This window comes from Myodes glareolus, chromosome 1, assembly GCF_982192425.1.
Source record: "Myodes glareolus chromosome 1, mMyoGla1.1, whole genome shotgun sequence".
In the NCBI taxonomy this organism is placed as follows: Eukaryota; Metazoa; Chordata; class Mammalia; order Rodentia; family Cricetidae; genus Myodes; species Myodes glareolus.
The window spans coordinates 35,847,441-35,873,753 of record NC_142026.1 but is presented as its reverse complement, the minus strand read 5'-3'; the positions used below and the strand labels follow the sequence as shown (position 1 = coordinate 35,873,753).

Sequence of the window (26,313 nt, the reverse complement as noted above, 5' to 3'; positions counted from 1 at the left end):
CCAATCCCAGGACTCCAGGGGTTAGAGGAGGGTACTTCGGCTTTCCTTTCTTCATTCCCTTCACTACCCCAGACTCTGGGCACTGCAGAGGTTCCAGAGAGGATCTCACCACAGGGCATTTGAGGGTTGTATGGCTGTTCTGGCTAAAGTACATCATTTACTGTTCCATCCTTTCATTTTCAGAGCCTCCCAAGATGAACCCAGTGGTGGAGCCGCTGTCCTGGATGCTGGGTACCTGGCTGTCAGACCCGCCAGGAGTTGGTACCTTTCCTACACTGCAGCCCTTCCAGTACCTGGAGGAGGTGCACATCTCTCATGTGGGCCAGCCTATGCTCAACTTCTCGTAAGTCCCTCCCTACCTGGCTCAGGGCCTGCCTAGGTCTTCAGATAACTACAGACATGTCAGAGACATGCCAGGCAGGAAGATGCCAAAGCACTGTAGATGTGCTTTTGAAAATTTCTCTCTCCCAGAACCTGGCAGCTGGAGTACAGGGTTGATGATGAAAGTGGTCCTTTCTTGCTCCATGATATTAAGATCTTAGATGACAAGTTTACAAGTTTGTTAATCTAAGCAGACAAGCTATTGGTGTATATTTAATCTCTAGTGTCAGTCTAACTCGTATGGAAATCAGTCACTCTAGTGTTGCTGAATAAGAGGATGTGGCTTTCTTTTACTTTTGCCCTGTGCTGGATGAGATGTACAAGAAAGTTTATGGTTCTCAATAGGAAATAGTGTTGCTTTTAAGGGTAGCTGAAATATAATCCCAATAGTTAAAGTGTTTAGCAAGTTTAAATAGAGTAGGGAGATACCTCAGTGGTGGAGTGATTTTGTCGTACATACAAGCCCAAGATTTATTTCCAGCACCTCACGAAAATTCTATTTCTGCTTCAGTCTCCACTCTACAGTTCTCTTAAATTAGGGACTGTCAAGATGGGTCAGTGGGTGGTGGCACTTGAGCCTCCAAGCCTGACGACCTAAGTTCAGTCCATTTCAGAGGTTCAGTCCCCAGCACCCACATGACAGATAGCAGCCGTCTATTTCAGGGGATCTGATGTTCTTTCCTGGCTTCATGGACACTGCGCATGCCTGGTGTGCAGTCATCCATGCAGGCAGATACCCAAACATTAAAATAAAAAATAAATCTTGGGCTGAAGAGATGGCTTGCATGTTAAGATTGCATATTTCTCTTCCCAGAGGACTCAAGTTCAATTCTTAAAACTTAAGCTTAAAGCAAAACTGTCTGCCACTCTAACTCAGGGGATCTCCAAACTCTGCATCCACAGGTGTCTCCACACACATGGCACACACACAAATACCCATGAGGAAAAACTAAATCATCTTTAAAAATGTAAATAAATCTCAAAATAGTCTAGAACAACCAAGTAGTATAATGCCTATAATTCCAGCACTTGGGGGACAGAGGCAGGAGGATCACAAGATCAAGGGTTATGTAGCAAGATTGCCTCAAAATTTAAAAAGTAAACAGCTAGGTATGGGACCGGAGAGATGGTTAGCAGCTAAGAGTCCCTCCTGCCTCTCTGGAGGGCCTAGGGCCTAGGTTTGATTTCTGGCACCCAAAAGGTGCTAACAATCATCTATAACTACAGTTTCAGGGGAGCCAGTGCCCTATTCTGGTCTTGTAAGGCACCAGGCACTTATGTGGTACATAGACATATATGCAGGTAAAACATCTATACACATAAAATAAAAATATAATAAAAACTTTAGAAGGTAGTTAAGGATATATAACTCAGTGGGAGAAGACTTTCCCAGAATGTGTGAGGCCCTGGGTTAAGTTCCAGCACTGGAAGAAATGTTGGAGACCAGCTTTGACAAAAATACCACTGACCAGGGTAGAGCCATGGGGATCAGAAAAATAAGTACAGGGTACAAAGGCACAAGTGAAAATAATAAAGCAGAAACATAGGATAGTACTGGGAGGGAGGTCCTGGGAATACTGAAATCCACCTGCGTTTAAGTTTCCAACAGTTTTCTACACCAATACTATAGGGGGGAGAAGGCAAAAGACTGCTTTAACATGATACAGAGGGCAACTCGAACAGTTACTTGTTTTAATACTTTGAGATATCAAGTCCTTTTGTTGATTAGGCAGTGAACCTACCCTAGACCGAGAACCCTGGAGGCCGCCCCTTCCAAGGTCAAACCCATATCTTAAAAGAAGGAGAAGAAAGTGTGCTTGAATTTCCTGACCATTGGTCAGGGTGGAGTGGATCTACCTGTATGGGCCACCTTAATGTCCAAAACACCAAGTAACCACACCTTAGGTCAGGGTGTGTAGCCACACTTGTTGTCAACAACTTTGAACAGGCTGAAACTCTAACCTTCAGACAAGGTGGAAATAGGCTCACATTTTTGGGCTTCCATAAAGAAAACAGGCAAGTAATGGACCCAGGTAGTAAAAATCAGGCTCGCTCTTTACTTCTCCCTCCCCCCTCGCTCCCTCCCTTCTTTCCTTTTTTCCCTCCCTCCTTTCGTCCCTCCCCTCCTCCTTTCTTCTCTCTCCTTTCTTCCTCTCTCTTTCCCTCTCTTCCCCACTAGGCCTTGTGCATGAGCAGTCTCTACACTACATGACATTCACAGCCCAGCCCAGTCTTTTCATGTCAGGGTATAACAGTGTAGACCATGCTGGCGTCTTGCTTTTGCCTCCTAGCTGCTGGGATTATAGACATGTGCGCTCTGTCAGTATGAATATGTGACAAAGGTTAATTAGAAATTATACCCTAATTCAATGCCTATTCCATTTCTACCGTAGGGAATTCTGTTTAACCCTGGCATTGGGGAGGTAGAGACAGGTAGATCTTTAAGTTCAAGGTCAGCATGTTCTACATAGTAAGTTCCAGGTGAACAAAGGCTATACAATTCGACCCTGTCTCAAAAAAGAAAAAAAAAAGAAAAAGGACAAGTTCTGATAAGGTAGGATTCTACTTCAATTATTTATAGTGTTTATAGCAGTGCCTAAGACTGAAAACTGAAATACACAAGCTTAAAAGACCTGATACTCCATATTATTAGATTCTGCGTCAGAGGTGTGACGGCTGGTACCTGCTTCAAGCCCGTAATAGACACACACACAAGTCCACACACACACGATTTTCCTGTCTTTAAGAGTTGGTCATCTAGGAAGGAAATGAAAGGGCGGTGCTGGACGCTGGCAGATGGACTAGGAGCAGAGTCAGAAGAGCCCCTTCTGACCGACTAATTCATGTCCCTGCAGACCCGTAGCTGATGTTCCTTCCACGGGGATTTTTGCAATCCTGCATGACCTTTTCTGGGGACATGAACTGTTCACTCCAGCTAGGGCATCAGCAGCAGGATTCTACAAAGTCTGACTTAGTGAAGCAGTGAATTTGTTAGGCATGTTTATGTGTCTTGGGTGAGAGATTACTTATAGGAGCATAGGTCACCCCCAGACAGCTAAGTTACCACAGAGTACACCCCGTCAAGGATAGCACGGATCATAGAGTTCCCTTTTAGCCAACCTTCCACGTCTGTATGCAAGCATCTCCCGGTCACTTGCACCTGTCGGGTGGACAGGAGGCAGTAATGTGTGGAATCCCAGGCAAAAGTCCTGTGCTAAAGAGCCCTGACAGCTCTATTACCACAGATTTAGCCATCACCATATTGTTCTGGGTATTTTGTTGCCATGGTTTCTAGAACAAGGAAACCATGTAAAGCCTGAGAGAAAAGCGTAGCACATCAGACTCCTATCCTCCGGGTCTTAACATTTTTTTTTGCTTCCTCTTCTGCAACATTTCTTTAGCCTTGGAAAGGTGATGTGTGTATGAGCCCCTTTTCTCCTTTTTAAAGCATTTGATCACTATGTCACTTAGATGGGCATTATTATTTTCAACGGTTTAACCATGAATCTTTACACCTTACCACCACCACCACTGTAAGAAGTCTTTCCACAACCAAGGCCAATAGTAGTAATAGACTGTGGGCATGAGCACAAATATTTAGGTCATTTGATAGTTATACACATCCATTCAACAAAAATGAAATCCGCCCCCAGCCTTCTCAGCCTTCCCAGCCGTGAGTTTTGTCCTGACTTACATACCAGATGTGAATTCTCTTTTGTGGGGCAAGCCTTAAATACATTTGAAAAGTTGCTGGCTGCACTCATAGTAGTTGCTGCTACTATTGTGCCAGTGGGCACAACCTGCCTGGCAGTCTGATAGTGTGGCTCTCAGGTATACAGTAGGACTGTTCCTGGCTGTTCTCCCCAGCAGCAAAGCCATGAGCATAGGAGCTTTGCTTCATTTGTCCATGTTCCACAGCCAAAGCTGTGATCATCAGGGAGATCCAGCCATCTAGTTCTGACTTAGAACCAGCAGTGATGGCAGTACTCTTTATGATTTGGGGTTCTTCCTAACAAACAACTTCTAGGGGAGTAACCTACCCTGGCCCTGAGATTTTTAGTTGTCAGCCTCGTAGCTTTTGGCATGTTTTCTCCGTCCATGCAGGATCTGCTCTTTAGACTCTTCACTGCTGTTTCTATAGCGTTACACCTATGTAATGAGACCCTTTTGTAGGCACCACTATCCATTCCAAACAAGTTTTAGTTGATCTCAGGGGTGAGCAACTAAAAGAGGATACTAAAGATCCGTGTTCGTGAGGTCCAACACAGCATGAGAGCAGTTCCATCACTTGTCTCAGTTGTATCCTCAAGCAAGCACACAGGATATAACGGCATAGAGAAGATATTACTTTATGTAGTTATCTATGGCCCAGTTATTCCCTTTGAACTATTTTGCCTCTTTATCCTTGGGCACTGTTGCCATGGTGCTGATAAGCATTTCTCCTCTCCTGATGGGCTAGCTTGTGTTCAGCACAGGCCAGAGCCAATGGGGAGAAGAGCTATTCTCACATTCTCACGCCTAACCCTTGAGTTGACTCCCTGGGTCTGCCAGCCAGACTCCAGGCTCTATGAAAGTAACCACTGCCATTGCCTCTCCCTCAACTGCATAAGCTGCGGTGAAAATTCCAGCCCGGGTGAATAGCTTCCAAAGTTAGAATGGTCTAACCTGACTTCTTGCAGGAGAGGAATGTACACAGCTTACTTGGGACAGGAGTAGGAAATCATCGACAAACTTGATATTTTTCATCTGCACTGTTTTGTTGTTGATGTTTTCTGTGATGCTCACTAGAGTAGCATTTGTCTTTCTGCCATTTTTTTTTTCCTGAGGAATTTCAGTTTGACACAAATCTTGTCATGTGCCTTCAGATGACAGGACAAACTCCCTTATCTGTTTTATCCTACCTTCATTTCCTCTTGATTGCTGCAACACATTAAGGGCCCAATTTACATGCCATTTTAAGTCACCCAGATTCAGCAAAATCTACCTTGTAAAGATAACACCCAGCAAGGGGCTCAGCTAAGCAACTAAAGCTCCGGTCCCATTCCCAGAGTCCCTGCTGAGTCACCTTCTCATTTAAATAGAAAAAAAAAATGGTCCCTTCCTGCTCAGTGGACTTGGCTCCTTACACCACCTCTCTCTACCTTTCCTCAGTGGCTTCTGTCCCTCCTCTCTGATTCATGGGGCCCTCCGCTGTTGATAATTAAGTGTCCTAATGACATATGAGCCAGTCCACCAGGAACTGATTTCCTTCCTGTTGTCTCAGGTTATTCAGCCTTGTTCCAAGAAGGGATGGGTTATTTTGATCAGTTAGACTCTTCTTACACAGGTTTAAAAGCCACACCAGATTGTGAGTTCTCTCACTTCCTTTTTTTTATTTTTTTTTTAAGATTTATTTATTATACAGTGTTCTGTCTGCATGTATGCCCGCAGGCCAGAAGAGGGCACCAGATCTCATCATAGATGATTGTGAGCCACCTTGTGGTGGCTGGGAATTGAACTCAGAACCTCTGGAGGAGCAGGCCAGTGCTCTTAACCTCTGAGCCATCTCTCCAGACCCCTTTCACTTCCTTCTTAGAAGTCCCTTCCAACTCAGACTGTTCCAAGTCTTCCCCTGACTCTTGATTTTCTGTGCATCCAGTCCACCTGCTGAGCTACAGACTTTCCCTTCCCGTAGATGAGAAAGCTGGGCTGAGCTGTAACTTCTGTCATTTTTACCTTATCTTTTCCCGCTTCACCAGCTGGCTCTTCCATGGGATTCAAGGTCTTTAATCACTCCCAGGAGGGGCTCTTTAACACAGATCTAATGTGTGCTCTTTCTGTTCCCCCCCCCAGCAACAAGAAGTGGTGAGCCAGCAACTCTTTAACTCATCTTCGTATCTGGTATCTGGTTTACCTGCTGAATCAGGACTAACATGGAAAATAATGGCCGTATGGCCCTTCCCATCGTAATTCTTACTTGACACAAGCAAGGTCTTGCTGGGCAGCTGTCCTGATTGTGGTCACATGTCTTACTATATGCAGTAGCAGTCACACAGCTGCCATCGCAGCCTGCTGGACCCTTGTCCCATATGCACTACTCTCCAGGACTGCTCCTCTCTAGTCCTTCAGCTGTTTTCAGGTGGGACCTCCCTCATCAAGATCAACATGGAGCAGGAAAGCCATCCTGAGGAATGCCTCCCACCACCCCCAGATGTCTCAGTGTTAGTTATGTGTCTTACTACCCAGAGCAAGGTCCCCTGACTGCTGCCAGAGCAGAAAGACACATACCTCATACACGTGGGAAAGAAGTCACTGATACTGTGTCCTGAGACAGTTTGGTCTCAGTTGTATTTGCTGCACAAAGCAAAGGCTGTACAGTTGCTCTTCCCAAATTCATCATGGATCTGCTGCCCCACATTAGGACACCAGTTTGCTGCATGAACTCTTCCCAAGGAGACATGAACAAATGTCTATTCACCAACTGTAGACTAAAGCTGGTTCTCAGACCAATGAGATTATTGGGGTTACTTACAAAACTGTAGGTGACTCTCAAGTAGTTATATCTCTACAACGTCCTATCTTTTCATAGATGATGACCTCTACAGGGGTGGACCTTTTCAGTTAATCAGTCTCTCCAGCAATTCCCAAATTAACTTACGGCTCAGAGGTGAGGCAGAAGAGAATGGCGGCTAGAATTCCTAGGAAAGCTCCTATGGCTCTCCCCTTCTGCTAGGAGTGTTAAGACTATTATTAGCTGGGTGTGGCGATACACATGTCTTTGATCCCAGTACTTGAGAGACAGAGGTAGGCTGTGAGTTACAGACCAGCCAGGGATATACAGTGAGACCCTGTCTGAAGAAGCAAAAAGCCCCTTCACCATTTTCATAGACCTAGCTGTCACTGTTTTACTTCTTCCATTGCCATGACTACAAGGCTGAGGTGATCTCTAAGGTGTCATGGGATGGTCATGTCACGCCCAGAGAAGCCTTGCAACAGCAAGTTTTGTGAGGCAGCCATTTGAGGTGCTGTGTCTGCTTCACATCTCTGATTTCCCTTCCAGGTTCAACTCCTTCCATCCAGACACACACAAACCAATGCACAGAGAGTGTGGCTTCATCCGCCTCAAGCCTGACACCAACAAGGTGGCCTTTGTCAGTGCCCAGAACACAGGTATGGTGCCCCTGCTGGCCAGTGTACAGCAATCGTCTCAGGTGGCTTTGAAGTGTGTTTCTGCTCATGGTTATGTAGTCGGGACGGTGAAGATACCAGTTCTCCAAAGACCTCAGCCTTCCTCCTCGCTCAGTCTTAGTTTTGGTATTTTGCCTGTCCCAGCATAATATATGCCCAAAGAATAGATCCTGGCAGGAACAGGCCAGCTGGCCACGTGGTCTTTGTCTGGAAGTCTAACAAACAGATGTCTTAGAACTCACTTGACAGCCTGTGTGACTTTGACCATGTCCAGTCTCACTCCTGTTCAGGATTACCTAACTTGGAGTGATGCTGGCACCAGGCTCTGTCAGACACGGGAATATGCAAAAGCCAGAGGGCCGTCGTCTGTGGCTCCTTCTTCAGCATAGGGTAGTACTGCTCCTGTTGAGAAATGCAGGTAGGAGGACTGGGGTTCAGGCACCTCTGCAGAGGATGACCCTCCATTGAGCGTTTGCCCTGTACTCCCTATTACTTAGAGGGGTGAGGCAGGAGGAGCTTAACTCCAAGAATTCCAGACCAGCCTAAGTAGCATAATCGGACCCCATCTCAAAAACAGGCATGGGGGCTGAGGAGAAAGCTTAGTGGGCAAAGTGCTTTCTGTGTATGCATGAGGACCTGAGTTCGAATCCCCAGTACCCACATAACAATGCTATATACCTGTAGGCCAGCATTGCGAGTGCAGAGACAGGCAGATCACTAGGGCCTTCTAGCCACCAGCCAGCCTAACAAAAGGGTGAGACGCTGAACGCATCTCCAAAAAAATAGTAAGAAAGAAAGCCACAGAGAAAAACACTCAAAGTCATCCTCTGACTCCCAGATGAGTAAACAGACACACACACACAAGGGGGTGGGGGATTCTGAGTCACTTCTTTGGTACCTGCAAGAGTAACTTCAGAGGAGAGGGAAGAAATGCTGTACCTGGATGGTAGCAAAGTTAAGGTTTCCCGTGACTGTCCACAGTGCTTCTGAAGGTGGGATGCCTTGGAACCACACTAACTGCTCCTCCCTTACAGGTATAGTGGAAGTTGAGGAGGGTGAAGTGAACGGGCACGAACTCTGTATCTCATCCCATTCCATCTCCAGGATCTCCTTTGCCAAGGAGCCCCATGTGGAGCAGGTGAGCCCATCCTCCCTCTCAGTTGTTCCCAGACTGTTTGCACTTGGCAGTGGTACCACACCATCCTACAAACTTCAGAGTTCCGTACTGCTGTCTCCAGGTCTTACTGTTTTCATTCCACACCCTCCCACGGGGTGAATGATCCCTGCTGTAATACCTGATCCCTGCACCTTTCAGGTGTGTTGTTTTCCATCACAAATATCCCTTTATGTTTGTGCTTTATACTTTTTTAGATCTATCCAGATCTATTGGACAAATGTCTCCTAAATTACTGACCCAAATGGGTAAGGTACATTTTGAATGGGAGATCCTGGTAAATTGCTTCACAGTGAAACTGGTAGTGTTGCCTGACAGTCACTAGTTCCTGCTTACTTCCATTCTTGTTTTCTCTCTAACTTGTGAGTCTGTATTACCTTGTTTATTCCATGTAGTTTGTGAATCTACTGTTGGTTTCTAGGAGGCTTTTTCTGTGCTGTGGCTGTCACCTGTTGTCTGTTCCCTGTGTGGCTAGTGTGGCCCCAGTGAGGTGCCTTTAATTTATAATGCCATCTGCCCAGGGGGTTTCTTTTATCACATCTGGACTCAAGCTCTTACTTAGGAATTCATTTTCTACTTCAAAATAATAATAATTAATAATAAAAATACTACCTCCTTTTCTTGTGCTTTTGTGGCTTTGCTTTTCTCCATTAGACTTTTAATCTGTCACATTTGCCTTTCTGTGTGATGCAGTATGTTCTGATATTAGCGTGCTGAGTGACTTGTCTTCATATGGTTGATAAGGTGCTGTATATCTCTTAGACCATGCTCATATGAACATATGGTCTGTTTCTTTCCACCTGCTTATTCTCTTGGTTTTTCGCAGGGTTTCTCTGTGTAGTCCTGGCTGTCCTGGAACTCTCCTTGTAGACTAAGCTGGTCTTGAACTCAGAGATCCACCTGCCTCTGCATCCCGAGTGTGGGGTTAAAGGTGTGTGCTACCACTCTCTGGCTAGTTATTTGTTCCTTGATGAAGCTTTTGAGCTTCATGAGGTTCCACTTATTAATGCCTGTGCTGTCAGAATCCTGTTCAGAAAGTTCTTTCCTATGCCAATGAGTTAAGGCAGATTTCCTCCTTTCTTTCTATCACACTGAAGGTATTGGTCTTCTGTTTAAATCTTTAGTCCATTTAGGGTTGGCTTTTGTGAAAATAAACTTGGATCTATTTTCATTCTTCTGTCTGCATTATCCACTTTGACTAGCACGATTTGTTAAACATGCTGTCTTTTCTCCAGTGTATGTTTTTTGTTTCTTTGTCAAAAGTCAGGCTGGGCATGGTGGCTCAAACCTTTCATTCTAGCACTTGGGATGCAGAGTTTCTGTGATCTGTGAGTTCGAGGCCAGCCTGGTCTACAGTTGTGGACAACCAGGGCTACATAGTGATACCTTGTCTCAAAAAGCCATAAATAAATAAATAAATAAATAAATAAATAAATAAATAAATAAAAATTCTGTAGGCATGTGGAGTTATGTGTGGGTCCTCTCTTCTTTTCCATTTCATTATCAACGTATATATCTGTTTTACCACACCTTTTTTTTTCTTACAGGTTTTTTGTTTTGTTTTGTTTGAGACGGGATTTCTCTACATATCCCTAAATTCGCTATGTACACCAAGCTGTCCTCAAACTTACAGAAATCCTCCTGCTGCCAGTCCTGGCTACTATGTTCTTTTCATTGGTTTTTTTTTTTAAATATCACTAGGGGTTATGTATCTGTTTAAATTGTTTATTTCATCTTGACTTATCTTTAGTAGGTCATATGTGTCCAAAAATTTTCCATTCTTTTAGGTTTCCCAATTTGATGAAATGCAGATTTTTTTAAAGTATTTTTTTAATGATTTCCTGCATTTCTCCAGTGTCTGTTATAATGTCTTCCTTTTTATTCCTAATTTTATTAATTTGAGTCTTCTCTTTTTCTTTTGGTTAATTTGACTAAAGGTTTATTGATCTCACTGAATTTTTTTTCAAAGAATCAACTCTTCTTTTCATTGATCTTTATATTTTTTGTTTCTATTTCAGCCATGATTTTATTTGTTTTTCTAGAGCTTTCAAGTATGTTAAGTTATTAATATAAGCTCTCTAATTTTTTGATATAGGTGCTTAATGCTATGAACTTTCCTTTTTGAACTGCCTTCATTTTGGTGTGTTGTATTTTTATTTTTGTTCAATATAAAAAGTGTTTAATTTCCTTCTTGATTTCTGTCTTCACCCTACTTTTCATCATTCAGCTTCATGAAATTTGTGTACTTTCTGTACTCCACTTGTAGCTGATACCCAGATTTTATCCATGGTGGTCAGATAGGATGCAGAATATTATTCCAATTTTCCTATATCTGTTAAAACTTGCTTTGTGTCCTAATATGTGATTAATTTTAGAGAAAGTTCCATGGACTTCTGAGAAGGAAATTTATTTTTCAGTGTTTGGGTAGAATATCCTGTAAATATCTATAAGGTCCGTTTGATTTATGATGTTATTTAGCTCCAATATTTCTGGTTAGTTTTTATGATCTCTCTATTGGTGAGTGTAGGATTTTGACATCAGTATCACTATGAGAGGACTAGTATGTAATTTTAGCTGTAGTAATGCTTCTTTTATGAACTTGGGTGTTCTTGTGTTTAGTGCAAAGGGATTACAATTGTAACATCTTTTTGGTGGATTTTCTTTTAATGAATATGTATTGTCCTTCCCTATCTCTTCTGATTAGTTTTGTTTGAAATCTATTTTGTCAGATACTAAAATATATATATACCTGCTTATGTCTTACTTCTGTTTTCTTTACCCTGAGGTGATATCTATCATTGATTATGATTATTGGAGGCAACAAAAAGATAGATTTTGTTCTCTAATGCGGTCTATTAGTTCGTGTCTTTTTATTGGGGAACTAAGATCATTGATACAGAGTTATTGGTGCTGGAGATACAGCTCAGTGGTTAAAAGTGCTTGCCATTCTTGCATAGAGCATGGTTTGGTCCCCAGCACTCATGGTGGATCACAGCCATCTATAACTACCCAGTTCCAGAGGATCCAGGGCCACTTCTGTCACTCAAGGACACCAGTCATGTACATGATGCACAGACATACATGCAGGCAAAACTCCATAAAATAAAATACATAAATCTAAAAAATTGAGAGCTTTTAGTAGTGCTTATTAGTTCCTGTTATGTTTTTGTTGTTAGTTTTGTTTTTGTTTCAGAACTTACTTGGGTTTCCTGTTCTGTTACTGTTTTTTCCTTGTGTTCTATTGGGTGTAGTTCATCTAACTTTTAGAGTTAAGTTTTCCTCCTATTATTTTCTATAGAACTGGATTGGTGATCAGAAATATCTTAATTTTTTTTTTAATCATAGGATGTTTTCCTTCTATTGTGGTTGATAGTTTTGCTGGGTACAGTAGTCTGGGTTTGTATCTATGGTCTTTGAGAGTTTATAGAACACCCATCCAGGTCCTTCTGGCTTTCCGAGCTTCCACTGATAAGTCAGTGGGCCTGCATTTATATGTGAATCTGTCTTTTTCCCTCGCAGCTTGTTGTTATTGTTGTCATTGTTTTTCGAGACAGAGTTTCTCCATGAAGACCTGGCTGTCCTGGAACTCACTCTGTAGACCAGTCTGCCCTCACACTCAGAGATCTGCTTGCCTCATACTCCTAAGTGTTGGGATTAAAGGTGTGCACCTCCAGTGCCCAGCTTCCCTTGCAGTTCTTAATATCCCTTTTCATTCTGTACATTTAGTGTTTGACTCTGTGTAGTGGAGACTATCTTTTCTGGTCCTGATCAGCTGGTGTTCTGTATGCCGTTTGTGCCTTGATAGGCTCCTCTTTCTATGGATTTGGGAAATTTTCTTTTATGATTTTGCTAAAACTATTTTCTATGCCTTTGATCTAGGTTTTTTCCTTCCTCTATAACTATTGTTTATAGGGTTCATAGTGTCCTAGATTTTCTGAATGTTTTATGCCTGATTTTTTAGATTTAATGTTTTCTTTGACTGAGCTATCCATTTCTTTTATCTTGTCTTCCAGATGTGAAATTCTGTCCTCTACATGGTTTGATCTGTTGGTGAGGCTTTTATCTGAGCTTTTTGTTTGGCTTCCTGAGTTTTTCATTGTGAGTTTTATTAAGTTTGGTTTTTCTATAGTGATTCTATTTCTTTGTTAAATTCTATCTTCATGCCTTGAATTGTTTTCATTAATTCAGTCAACTAGTTGCTTGTGTTTTTCTGGTCTTCACTGAGATATTTATTCATATCCTCTTTTAAAATGTATTTTATGTTCATTGGTGTTTTGCTTACATGTATATCTGTGTGAGGGTGTCAGAAACCATGAAACTGAGTTACAAACAGGTGTGAGCCGCCATGTGAGGGCTGGGAAGTGAACCTGGGTCCTCTGAAAGAGCACACAGAGTTCTCACGCAGTAAACCATCTCTCCAGCCCCTATGCATTTCCTTTTTAAGGTTCATGAGTATGTCACAGGCGCTGTTTTGAAGTCCTCTCTTGTGCTTCAGCTCCATTGCTTTTCTTAGGAAACACTACACTAGGAAGCTGGTTTCTGGAGGAGACATACTGTCTTGGGTGTTAATGTTTGTGTTTGGGGGATGTGATCTAAGCATCTAGAGCTCTATTTGTGGTGTTTCTTGGTGTGGATATCTGGTCATACCTTTGTTGGGTGTGTGTTGAGGTCTCTTTTGGCTGAGGTAGTGGATCAGCCAAATGATGCTTGGTTTTGAGTCTTGGGCCTGTTGGATTTCAGGGAACAGTGTCAGGTGGGCTGGCTGAAGTTCTGGGTAGAGCTCTAGACACAGAAAGCAGCCCCAGATCAACACGGTGGGAGGGTGATTGAGTGTCCAGGGAAGGTGACTGATTCAGGGATCTCTTTGGCTGAGTAACGTTTATTTGATTGATAATTCAACTTTTTTTTTTTTTTTTTTTTTTTTTAAGACAAGGTTTCTCTATGTAGCTCTTGCTCTCCTGGAACTGACTATGTAGACCAGGCTGGCCGCAGACTCACAGAGATCCACCTGCCTGTGCCTCCCAAGTGCTGGAATAAAAGGCCTGCGCCACCATGCACAGCTGATAGTTCAGTCTTATTTGTTTTTGAGCCAGTCTCATGTAACCCTACTGGCTTCCAGCCTCCAACTAGAAGATTATGGGAATATGCCACCAAATCCTGCCATGGGGTCTATTTCTTTTTCTGTAAGTTTTGCTGTTTAAATGAGGCATTTTCTTTGGGTCATTGATCCATGGAGGCTGAACTGTGTACAGTGGGGCACAGTCTTCTTTCCCAGGTGACATGCACCTACCCTGTCCCCTTCTGAAGACACTCCCAGTACCAACTCTGCTTCCTAAGCATCCTTTATTTAGGATCTTTCTCTGTCTCAGTTCAAAGTGATCTGTAAACCTCACATGGGTCCCAAATTGGTACCAAAATGTCTTGATTACTTTGACTTAATAGATTTTGTTATTGTTTGTTTAGGGTTTTGTTTTTGAATTTTGAGGTTCAATTCTAGGCCAGGTGGTGGTGGCACACACCTTTAATCCCAGCACTCAGAGGCAGAGGCAGGCGGATCTCGGAGTTTGGTGCCAACCTGGTCTAAAGAGCAGGTTCTAGGACAGCAGCAAGGTTATATATATATATATATATATATATATATATATATATATATATATATATATATATATATATATATATATATATATGCTGAGAGAGAGAGACAGACAGACCCAATTCTAGAGCTGCAGAGATGACCCTGCAGGCATGAGGATCTAGGCTCAGATTTACTTTAAGGTCTGGGTATTTGGAGTTTCTGCTTTGTGTGGTGTAAGATAGTGATCAGGTTTCTGCCAGCACCCCTTCACGGTGCTTTAACCTCATTGGTTGAAAACACCACTCAAAGCTCAATGAAGTATGTGGGTACTTTTACCAAAAGTCCAGGGTTGGAGAGACGGCTCAATGGTTAAGAGCGTTGTCTGCTCTTCCATACCCAGGTTCAAGTCCCAGCACCCACATGGCAGCTCACAATTGTTTGTAACTCAGGTTCCAGTGGATCTGATGTCTTCTTACAGACGTATATGTAGGCAAAATACCAATACACATAAATAAAAAATAATTTTGCTGGGCGGTGGTAGTCTACACCTTTAATCCCAGCACTCAGGAGGCAGAGGCAAGCAGATCTCAGTGAATTCTACGCCAGCCTGGTCTGCCCAGCTAGTTCTAAGACAGCTAGGGCTGTTACACAAGAAACCCTGTCTCGAAAAACCAGAAGAAAAATAAAAGACTTGGTTTGTGGCATAACTTAATGTTGGTCCTATAGAGTGTCACATAAACTTGAGTGTGTGTAACTGCTGTTGGTTGGAGCTCTGTATGTGATCTGTTAGATCTACTTGAGTTATTATGTTGCAAAAATCGTCAATTTCCTAATTTTGTCTGGATTTTCTATTCATTATTAAGAGCTGGGTAGTAAAGTCTGTGTGTCCGTCCTTCCCACTCCATTCAGTGTCCTTTGGAAAGGACTTTGCAGGGTGAAGGTTTTAGCTGCACAATGGACCTGTAGGCTAAACACTTCAGGACTGAGGACACCTGCGGAAAGTGACGCTTATCTGCCCTTAGTGCTTGGCTGCTCTCCACTCCCCACCTTGCCTAACAAACTGTCTACATGTAGCCCAGGCTGGCCATGCATCTGCCTGCCTTAGCCTCAGTGGCAGACATGTGCTCAGCTTGTTCACCTCAGTTTTAATTCTGTTGGCTGTGTACCAGACCCTGAGGTAAAAAACGCTTTCCTTCCTGAGCCATCTAGTTTCCTGTCTGTCTATCTTGTCTCAGTTCCCATTGTATCTCGTCTGCATTCACCCATCTTCCTTTTTCTCTCCCCAGGACATTTCCTTTCCATTTTCCAGTCCTACTTAATGAGCTGAATTTCTCTAATGTCTTGCTGGGAGGCAGTCTCTTTGTATTTTTGTTTACATACTTTCTTTTGCCCTTTTCTCCTGGATTTTTTTCTCCTCCCTTAATTCTAGCATAAAAAGCTAAAGAGTGCTAGGCGGTGGTGGCACACACCTTTAATCCCAGCACTTGGGAGGCAGAGAAAGGCAGATCTTTGTGAGTTCGAGACCAGGCTGGTCTACAGAGCAAGTTTCCAGAACAGGCTCTAAACCTTATCTCAAGGGGGAAAAAAGAAGTTAAAGCGATAATTTGAGACTTTGCTTTAGGTCCCCTCATCACAGAGCAGTTCTTGGACTGGACTCACTGGTCTATTTCTGCTTGGCTTGGCCCCAGCTCTTATGCGGAGCGAGACTGGGAGTCCAGTGGAAGCCAAGTTACTTTCTCAGCTAGACAGACTTGGAATCCAAGAAAGCCCTTCGATCCTCCCTAGGCCAGCAGGTCTAAGTTGGGAGCCACCTCCACCTCCCTCCTCCTTTGGATCCTTGGTGCTTCCTGATACCCTTAAAGAACTTTTTTTGTTTTTTTGTTTTTTGTTTGTTTGTTTTGTTTTTGACAGAGTCTCAAGCATCCCAATCTAGCCTTGAACTCATGATACTCCTACCTCTCCCTCCAGGTGTTGGGATTGCAGGTGTGCACCACCACATCCAGTTCATTTAGTGCTGGGATCTAAGTCAGGCTTCATACATGAAAGCAAGCACTCTACCAACTGAAATAGTTCTTCAATCCCAAAATAGACTTTTGATTTGTTTTTCTCTTTTTAAATATATTTGTCCGTGTGTCTGTGTGTACGTCTGGTCCTCTGATAGAGCAGTAAGAGCTCTTAGCCACTGAACCATGTCTTCAGTCCCTCTAACTAAACTAGTAATGACCGACAATTTTGTCTTTTTTTTCAGCAAAAGGATTGGGAGTCCCAGTAATAGGTGTGGCAGAGGTAGCCCATGGTCCTGGAGCAGTGAAGTGATCGCCCCTAGAGTTTAGACACTCATTTCTCCTGTGGTCACACTGTGTCCACAGCCTTCCACACACGGGGACTGTGACTGAGGACATGACTCAGGATCTACCCATACTCTTGCGGGAAGAGCCATATGCTATAGTAACCAGTGGTTCCCGAGTGCTGCCCCGGTCCTCCAAGAACACATTTGATATGGTTTAAGATGGCTCAGATGGAAGTGGGAGATTATAGCCAGCAGAACACCATCAAATATTAACAGACCCAACAATAGCTCACTGCTGGGAAGCTGAGCTCATACCAACCCAGTATCTACCAGTTGCTTGGGGGAAGCGGTTGGTGTGTCCCATGGTGGCTCATGCCCAGAATCTTAACAACTGGGGGTATTTCCCTGCTCATAGGCCTGAGACCAGTGACTGACACAGGTGGACACTCCAGTGTTTGTTCAGTTTTTGTTTTTTTTTTTATCGAAACAAAACCTAAGCTAGTGTGGAACTCATGTCACCAGGCTGACCTAGAATTTGAGATAGTTCTCTTGTCCCAGCCTGCTGAGTGCTAGGATTATAGGCCTGCCCCACCACACCCAGCTTTTATTGAATAATTTGAACGTATAAAACTTAAGTGCTTTGTTTTGTTCTCTACTCAGATTACTCGAAAATTCAGACTGAATTCTGAAGGCAAACTTGAACAGACGGTCTCTATGGCAACCACTACACAGCCAATGACTCAGCATCTTCATGTTACCTACAAGAAGGTGACCCCATAACCTGAAGCAGCTCCCAGAGCCTGGGGGGGAGTCTGGCTCCTGCGTCTAGCCCCCAGTTCAGTAGACATCCTACGCAGACGTGGTGTGGCCACGGGCTCTGCTCTCACAGAACTGTTGTCCAGATGATCTTGTAATGGCATAGAAAACCAAATAAAAGGCCTTTATTTTTATGGCTGAGGATTTTGAATATTATCACCGTGTAGACTGTACATTTTTCATCTGTTGCTGATAGTTTGTTTTCCAGTGTTTAAGATATTAAGAAAGGATCACATGCTTCCTTTCCTTCTTTCCTCCCCTCCCTCCCTACCTACTTTTTACAGGTTTTGTTTTTGCTTTTTGCAATGCTAAGGATCTAACTCATGCTAGGCAAAGACTATAGTGCTTATAATGCCCTCTGAGCCTCTTCCACAGAGATTTCTCTTCCTTTCTTCCTTCCTCCTTCCGCCCCCCCCCCACCGCCCCCAAGTACTGGAGGTGGAATCCAGGACTTTCCACAGTTAACCCCAGCAACCTACCCTGGCTCTCAGCCTTCTACTCAGAAGTTCTGTGTGTGTGCATGCGTGTGTGACCATAAGCTCAGTAGCCTGACTACCCTGTTCTGTTACTTCTGGTTGTTGTGATTGGGATTTTCTCAAATGTTCTCTCCAGAGCTGGCTGAGTTGGCCCCTGAGCCCCCTGGCCATGAAGCTGGTACTTGGTGCTCTCTCCCTGGGTCTGTGCTCTGGGGTAGAGTACCTGCAGTGTCTGTGGACACCCAGCAGAAAGTGGCAAACAGTTTCAGTCAGGTGCTGCTCTTGCTTTGGCAGACATCCGGGACTCAAATTATACCCTAGAGGCCAAAAGAGTCTTTGATCTATAAACCTGGTAGGGCTGCCTGCCTCAGACCCAAGTCTTCTCAGGTCCTGGAGCCCTGGATCTTTCAGCTGGGTGGAAATAGAGACCAAAGCCTAGAAATACACAGGTTCTTCATGTGGGTTACTCAACTTCTATGTCTTTTCGTGAACAAAAATGTCTGTTTTGGAAACAAGGTCTCATGAAAGCCCAAGGTGACTTATGTAGCCAAGAATGACCTTGAACTCCTGATTCTCCTGCCTCTGCCCCCCAAGTGTTAGAAGTGTGTGTCACAAAGCCTGATTTCGTGCGGGGCTGAGGGTCAAACCCAGAGCTTCACGGACGCTAGACAATCTCTTCACCAGCTGAGCCCCAGCTCTAGCCCCAGGAGGTCATTTTACATTTATTTTCTCTTATTTTCCCCAAGACAACATGTGAAGTTACATTGCAGAGTCCGTGACCTCCTCGTGGCAGTGCAGTGTTAGCTTGACTGCACCGAGAAGCACCTGAGGGATCAGGGACGCACACCCTTGGGTGTGTCTGAGAGAGTCTCCAAACACCCGTAGATCATGAGGACTCTGACCTAATCAAGGGCTTAATCACTTGATGGATCATGCATATGGTGGCATTATTAGGAAGTGGTGAGTGGTAGGTGGGAGAGCCTAGCTGGAAGAAATGGGTTAGGGTGTGTCCTTAGGGCCTCTACCTCATCCTGGCTCTCGTCTGTATGCCCTTTGCTCTTCTCCCTGGTTGTTGTGATGGGAGTTGTTTCACCAAACCCTTCTGGCCGTGATGGACTGGCACCTGAAACCCTGAGCAAAGTCACCTTAGCACAATTCCAGCTATTCTGTCACAGTGGTAAGAATGCTGAGGAAAACACCTGGCGACATTAGCCTGTGGCATACACATTGGCAAATATAGATGGGGGACTGGGGAGGAGGCTCCATCGGCAAAGCTCTTGCCACACAAACAGCACCTATGAAAAAGCGTGTGTGGCAGCATATTCCTGTGTGTGACTGTCCTCTGAGTCAAACAGCTGCCGTCTTGAGGCAGCCGAGCTTTGCCCGCTCGCCAAGGAGCATCCCAGCTGGGCTTGGTGAGCGTATTCCCCATCATGGAAGGATAGGGAGGGTGGGGAAACCTTCGCCTGAGTAGCCACCCATTCCCTGCCACCTATTATATACAAGCCTGTTATATACAAACAAGCATTTGTTAGATCATAAACAAAATATCACTATATTCCCCTTTTTGTTTTATATAAAAAGGTTATAACTAATATGAGGAAACTATTTACAATAAGTACAATAAGTATATAATATATATGGGCAATAAATACATCAACAGTGGTCTAGTCCATTTGCATTCGACAAAGTCAGAGAAAATATTCCATTATCTATCCTATCTTGGTGAGTCCAAAGTCTTGTATCTAATTTACTTTCTATCATAACTTGCATTATCACCTAAAACTATCTTTTGATGTTTTTCAAACTTACACACTTTACACTTCTTTAGTGAATTTCCTTTCTGAGTCTCGTAAACAAGGAAAACTATAGTTACGTAGTTTTCAACTTTCTCAGAGACCCAAGGTGGAAATAATATTAGCTGAATAAGCAGGAAGTGCAAGCAAGTAACTTCCAAAAAGTATGAGAAATTACAAAAGCAGCTGGCTGCCTGGGCAGTCACCCAAAGTTCCTCTAAAGACTTTCTGGGTACAGTCTGGGACAAGGGAGTACCCACACCCTGAAAATAACTTCACCTGTGTGCCGTAAGAAAGCCCAAGAAAGTCACTGGTTCACCGGAGTAAATTTTGTCAGAATCATGCCTACATTTGCTTGGGGGGCCTTTGGAGAAGGGATTGCCTGTGTCTCCCTATGTGAAGAAATTTTAACAATAGCCCATAATCCCAGTGCTGGGAAAGTAAAAGCAGGAGGAGCCCTGGGGCTTGCTGGCCATTCAGTCTAGCCAAATGGACATGCTTCAGATTCAGTGAGAGATCTTGTCTCAAAAAACAAGGCGGGGGGGGGGGGTGGACAATGAGGTGGAAGACCAGATGGCTCAGAGGTTAAAAACACCTTGCTACTACTATTCCAGGGGACCCAAGTTCAGATCCCAGCATCCACAGCTCCCAATTGCCTGTGGCTCCAGCTCCAGGAGATCCAACACCCTCTTCTGGCCTCCATGAGTGCATGCACACACATAAACAAATAATAAAATAAATATTTTTTAGAAAGGTGGAATCTGTAATGGCGGTTTTGCCTTTAATCCTAGCACTTGCTGCAGTAGCAGGCGGATCTCTGAGTCTGAGGGCAGACTGGTCATAGGGAGTTCCGGGTCAGCCAGAGCTGCAGAACCCTGTCTCAGGAGAAAAAGGTAGAGAGCAGTTAAGAAAGACACTCAGCGTCAACCTCTGGCCTCACACAAACATACACACACACACACACACACACACACACACACACACACTATACACACACAAGAAGCTGGGTGTGGTGGGAAATGCTTGCCACCCCAGTCCTGGAGCAGCTGAGACAGGCAGATCTGAACCTACCCTAATTGGCAAGCTCCAGTCCAATAAGAAACCTTGTCTCAAAAAGCAGGCAGGAGGGGCTGGAGAGATGGCCGTAGTTGAGGAGATTTACTGCTCTCGCAGAGGGCCTGGTTCAGTTTCAGCATCCACATGGTGGTTTACAGCTGTCTATAACTCCAGTTCCAGGGACTTGACACCCTTCCCCTTACCTCCATGGGCACCAGGCACATGTGTGGCATGTGTACATACATGCATGCATACATCGAGCAAAACACACATAAAACAAATCTAAAGAAAAAATTTTAAAGGGTGAATAGCTCTTGAGAAACAACAGCCCTGGGTTGTCTTCTGGCCCCCACAGGAGCACACATGTGTGCATGAATACCTCACAAACAAATAGGTCGTGTGGCTGGAGAGGTGGTTCTGCAGGTGGGGCATTTGCAGCTCTTACCTTACTGCTTCCCCCACATCCAGCATCTTACAGCCTGTCACTCCAGCTCCAGGGTCTGACGTCCTCTTCTGGTCCTTTCCCGCATCCACACATGCACGTAGAAATCGCCCTACACATGAGCACCCCCAGAGCTGCAGCACCCCAGCCTGAAGGGGACAGCAGGCCTTCAAGTCTGAGGAAGAGTTGTCACAGGTACATGATCCCCCTGGGAGGGGTCCTGAACGGAAAGAGCCCTTAGTTCCCTGGGCTCCAAAGGGTTAGGAAAATTACATCATTGCACTAGTACCCGTGAATTCTGTCAATTCCCTTGAGATCCAAAGAACAAGTGAGGTTCTCTTATCACAGGTTTTGGAGAGTGCGGCAGGATGGGGTTGGGGACGAAGAAATCCGGAAAGCACTGATAAACTTCCAGCTAAAATTCAAGGACCTCTGGAAAGTCGAGGACAGAGGTCAGCAGCTGCAAGGGGGTGGGAGAGATGCTTAGCTGAGAGCTACAAGGTTGCAGCTTGCTGTCTTACCATCTCTCCCCATGGGAGGAGACCGCAAAGGAGCCTGGGTGATCTCTGGGGGAGGAAGCAGCTAGAGGGCCAGTTTCCAATTCAAGTTTAAGACTATAGTGGTTTTTTAAAATTTATATTCTTTGATTCTGTTTCTTCTAAGCTGAAACTTTAAATAAGTAATGTTACCTTGAAAATATTTTTTAATGACAAAACCGCTGATTCAAATTTGAGTTTTGCTAGTCTTTATACTTCTACTAAAAACAAAATTTAAATATGTTATGTTAATTTCTGATTGTGCCTTGACACCGATTTGGCATATAAGTTCAGTTGTCTTGTTTCTGGATTTGATGGTTCTCTGAAGTTCATTTTGCTCATGTAAATCACGTGAGTGGTTTTGTTGTCAGAATTCTAGAATAGGAAGCATCTGCTATCCCTCCCCGATGCCAGCATTAGGATCACTTCATCTTTTGCTCATTAAACAGTAGCATATGATGCCTTTTCTGCCATTTTGGGATTTTTCCATTTTGTTTTTTGTGACTGATTTCTAGAAGTGAGATTGCAACTCTCAGGGCGAACACCTCGCTTGTTTAGACGTGGCCTTCCTCCATGGGGTTCCAAGTCCAGCGCATGGGCCAGGTGCCCACTCCCCAAAACAAAAGAGAATGGTATTGGATGTGGATTTGGACCAATGGTAGGTGGGAAATTGGGTTTGTATTTCTCTTGTATTTTGTTTTTCTTTGTGACACAGAGTTTACAAACTTCTTTGAATTAGGAACATTCATCCGAATCCCCTTGCTTTTTAATTACAATTTTTTTTTATTAAAGTAAAATGCATGCAACACAAAAGTCAACATTTTAACCATCTTAGAGTGTCCAACCCAGCGCCATTTGGTGCAGTCATGCGTTGTAACTCTCACCTCTACTTACCAGACTTTGAGCACATGTGGAACTCACTCTGTAGACCAGGCTGGCCTCGACCTCACAGAGATCCGCCTGCCTCTGCCTCCCGAGTGCCGGGATTAAAGGTGTATGACACCGCCGCCCAGCTGACTTTTTTTTTCTAGTATTGCCCACATTTTACACTGGCCTTTATTTTACTGGCATTGGTCTTGGTGCAGGGGTCACGGTGCAGATCTGCTGAAGTTGTTCTCTGGGCTTGAGAAGACGCCTTCAACAGACTGAACTTTGTAGACATTGAAGTCTGACCTTGGGTTATCCACATTCCTGGTTTTCCAGCTTCTGATTGTGCTAGAGCCTCAAGGTCGAATAGGGCAAGTAGGACTGGTCTCCCACTTCTCCCACTGGGGGCGGGAACGGTTCCTGGACCACATGCTGGTTTGTCCGCTCTTGGGTGTGCACTCTCTCCTCTGCCCCCTTTCATGAATTCTATAATTAGCTTGTTTTGATTAAGACATAAAACACCCTGTTTTGTAAGGAATCTACCTGGTTATGAGTGCCCACCTGGAGGGCTGTCCCATCAGCTGGCTCCTTGCTGGCCTTCTGTCTGTTCCGCTCTGTCTTGTGACTTGAAGGTGTTTTTAGAGCTGGCCTCATATAGACTTCACAGTTCCTGTTCCATTTATGTCTCCAGCTTTTATCTTTTTGCTGTTGGAATGTGTCCTGTCCCCATTGTGTCCTCTGACTAAATGTGCACACCGATCTCTGTGCCACTTTAAGCCCTGTGCTTTTCAGAGTTGTTAGCGTTGAGCATTTACTTTCTCCGTGTGGGAAATGCACCGAAGGCTTTGATCCAAGGACAGAAGGCTGGAGAGGGAAGACCACCCACACACCGGCATTGCCTTTTCTTTCCCTCCCTCCTTCCTTCCCCACTTCCTTCCACCTGCTGTCCACCAGGCAGCAAATGCCGAGACAGAACTGGGTGATGGTCACGTACTAGGGTTCTACCCTAAGCCAGACTTCACCCAAAGGCCCCTAAGATACCCTGTTGGGGCTGGAAGCATCGAGTAAGCAGGTCGAACTTTATAGCAGGGAGTCGCCAGGAGCGCAGCAGGGCCTAGAGGCGGGGTGGGGGGGGTGGGGGGGTGTAACAGGGGGGCAGGCAACTATGAGATCAAGACAGGCTTCAAGGCGGCTTAAGGATCTCTGACACTGAAGCCTTGGCGGTCCTGGAATTCTTGCTTCATCAGGAAGCCAGACGGCTAGAAGACTTTTCAGTTATCAGTCACAACCTCATCGTAGGTTGAGAAAAACCAAGGCTAACAGTCTGTAGGTAGCCTTCACACACGGTCCTCAAGCCAGAGCAGGAGCCAGTGAGCCTTGGGGAGTATCCCTGCCTCAGGAAGCAGTGGGTCCTTCCTGGCTCCAGCGCCACAGTGAGGCCATCCTGGAGGCAGGCCTCCCAGGGACTGGCCTACAGTGAAGACGGGCGGGCGGTGCAGGAGCTGACTCCGAGCAGTGAGGCGGGTAGTGAGGGAGGGGGTAGCAGGGAGCTCTAAGACCGCCCCGCCAGCGCTCACACCCACCAGGCCTTTTGGTCTCTCCGTTAAGTCCCTAAACTGGGTAGAGTGGTGTACTTTTTTAATCCCAGCACTCAGGAAGCTGAGGCAGGAGGATCTCTGTGAGTTGGAGGCTAGCCTCGTCTACGTATTGAGTTCCAGGATAGCCAGGTCTAAATAGAGATTCCGTTTCAAAAACACAACAACCAGCCGGGAATTCCAGCGCTCTGGAGGCAGAGGCAGGCAGATCTCTGTGAGTTCAAGGCCAGCCTGGTCTACAAGAGTGAGTTCCAGGACAGGCTCCAAAGCTACAGAGAAACCCTGTCTTGAAAAAACAAAATAAATAAATAAAAATTAAAAAAATACAACAACTACAAAATAAATTTAGCATTTTTGTTTGGTTCGCAGTGGCCGCCAGGCCTATGCTTCTGCTGTCCAGCCAACCACAGTGACGGTTCCTGTCCCACCCACAGCTATGACCCTGAATGCTTCTGCTTGTCTTGTCAGTACCTCAGCCTGGTCCCTCTCATTCCTCCCACCCTTGATAGCCATGTCTACACATTTCCCATCACTTTGCACACAAATAATGTAAGATTTCTTTAGCGACAGTACACATGCCCCTACCCTGTCCTCTACCCTCTTGGGGCCTTCTTGTCTCAGCTTGTGTCCAAATAACTGCTTCATACAGCCAAATCGGGGTCCTAAGGACCCCTAGGAGGCCCTCACCATGCCTCAGAAATTCTGGGTGGTCATCTTCCTGTGGTGATCTCCTGGTGGTCAACATTGCTGGCCTGAGAGGGAGAAACCCGCTGCTGTGGGAAGCTGATTCCGTTGCCTCTGATTTCTCTTTAGGCCCAGGGTCCCAGCTTCCTCAAGGCCTCCCACACAACTTCATTCCAACTCCTGCTGTCCCTTTAACAAGAGACCTCCTATGAGACTAGTTCAGCATGTCCATGATCTAGCCACTGAGGAGAGGCGCTGGGCTGGATGCTCAGCAACCGCAACTCTGGCTGGAGAAGGTAAGAGTCTCTGTTAGGGCAGCTATGATGCTGAAGGCTTCTGTGGGATGCGGGAGCTGGGAATCCGAAGTCCTGCGTTCATCCTTTTCTTTCCCTGTTTTGTCCAGCATCGTTAGGAGTGCCTCACTATTGGCAAGGAACTCCGTTTGGAGCGTGTTCAGGTCACCAGAACCTGACCTTCTCTGTATCTGGATTATCTCCAGTGCCACATCGCACCCTGGACCAGCACAGAGCGCTCTGTTAGGCAGGCATTAGTGCCTGGACTAGAGAACCAATCAGAATCCTTCCTTCTCGGGTCACAGACCAGCCCTTCCTACCTCTAACGGCTACTAACGTGGGCCACTGAACACCCAAAATAAATGGTTTGTTCCCTTTTTTTTACCCTCCAAGGGGATGTGAACCCATATAGCAATAGAACATCTTTCTTCAGGAGCTTTCTCAGCCTGACACACAGCCCAGGCCAACATACACAGCCTGGCAGGGCTCCGTCAAGTCAAAAGATGGGTTCAGGGAGATAAAGGACAGGACATATCCAGCCAGCATATTCCTCCCCAGCACTATAGGTCTGGCCAGGGCTCCAACATACTCCCATGGCCTGATTTAAATAACTGGTATCAAGGAAAGGCTGGATGTGGGGAACCGAGCGAATGTGTAGAGAAGATGAAGTCCCGGATGAATGTGTATTGTTTGACACTGGCCCAGCCATGTCAAGGGCCCAATGCCTCAACCCAGGAGAAGGGAAAACCTTCCTTTGGTCTGACTGTGAGTATTGACAGTATGTGCTAGTATGAGTGTGTTTGAATGATTGACAGTGTATAAAAAAAACAAGCAACTGTAACTTCTTCCTCCTAGATGTTAATGCTTAAGATTGCACCGATAGACACCTTGCCAAGACTAGCTAACCCTTCCCACGTAAGGAATGTGCTGAGGTCCCAGGTTGTCGCAGCTCCGAACTGTGCCTGTCCCACCTGTGCCCAGTGTGCCTTCTCTGTTCCCTCACAGCCCCCAGTCAGGTCAAGTCCAAAGCTGCTCAGGACACAGCAGCTACAGGAGGAGGGTGTTAGCCTTCTCATACAGCATGAAGGACCGGCTTCCCAAGTCTGAGTTCTTAAAGGTCCCAGCTGGCAATGTTTCGCAGACACAGAGGAAACAGAATAGGGTC

At 45.0% G+C, this 26,313-nt stretch overlaps 1 protein-coding gene across 3 annotated transcripts in view; it reads left to right on the top strand.

Moving 5' to 3' along the window:
* The window catches only part of Thap4 (THAP domain containing 4), a 42,851-nt gene extending 25,314 nt beyond the window's left edge, over positions 1-17,537 (top strand). For all 3 annotated transcript variants that reach the window (XM_085696232.2, XM_085696229.2, XM_048441964.3), the window contains 4 exons: positions 184-343; positions 7,421-7,530; positions 8,583-8,686; positions 17,248-17,537. In XM_085696232.2, coding sequence (XP_085552358.1) covers positions 184-343; positions 7,421-7,530; positions 8,583-8,686; positions 17,248-17,367 — 494 coding nt within the window. In that variant the 3' untranslated portion in view covers positions 17,368-17,537. The remainder of the gene's footprint in view (positions 1-183; positions 344-7,420; positions 7,531-8,582; positions 8,687-17,247) is intronic.
* Positions 17,538-26,313: the final 8,776 nt, after the last annotated feature.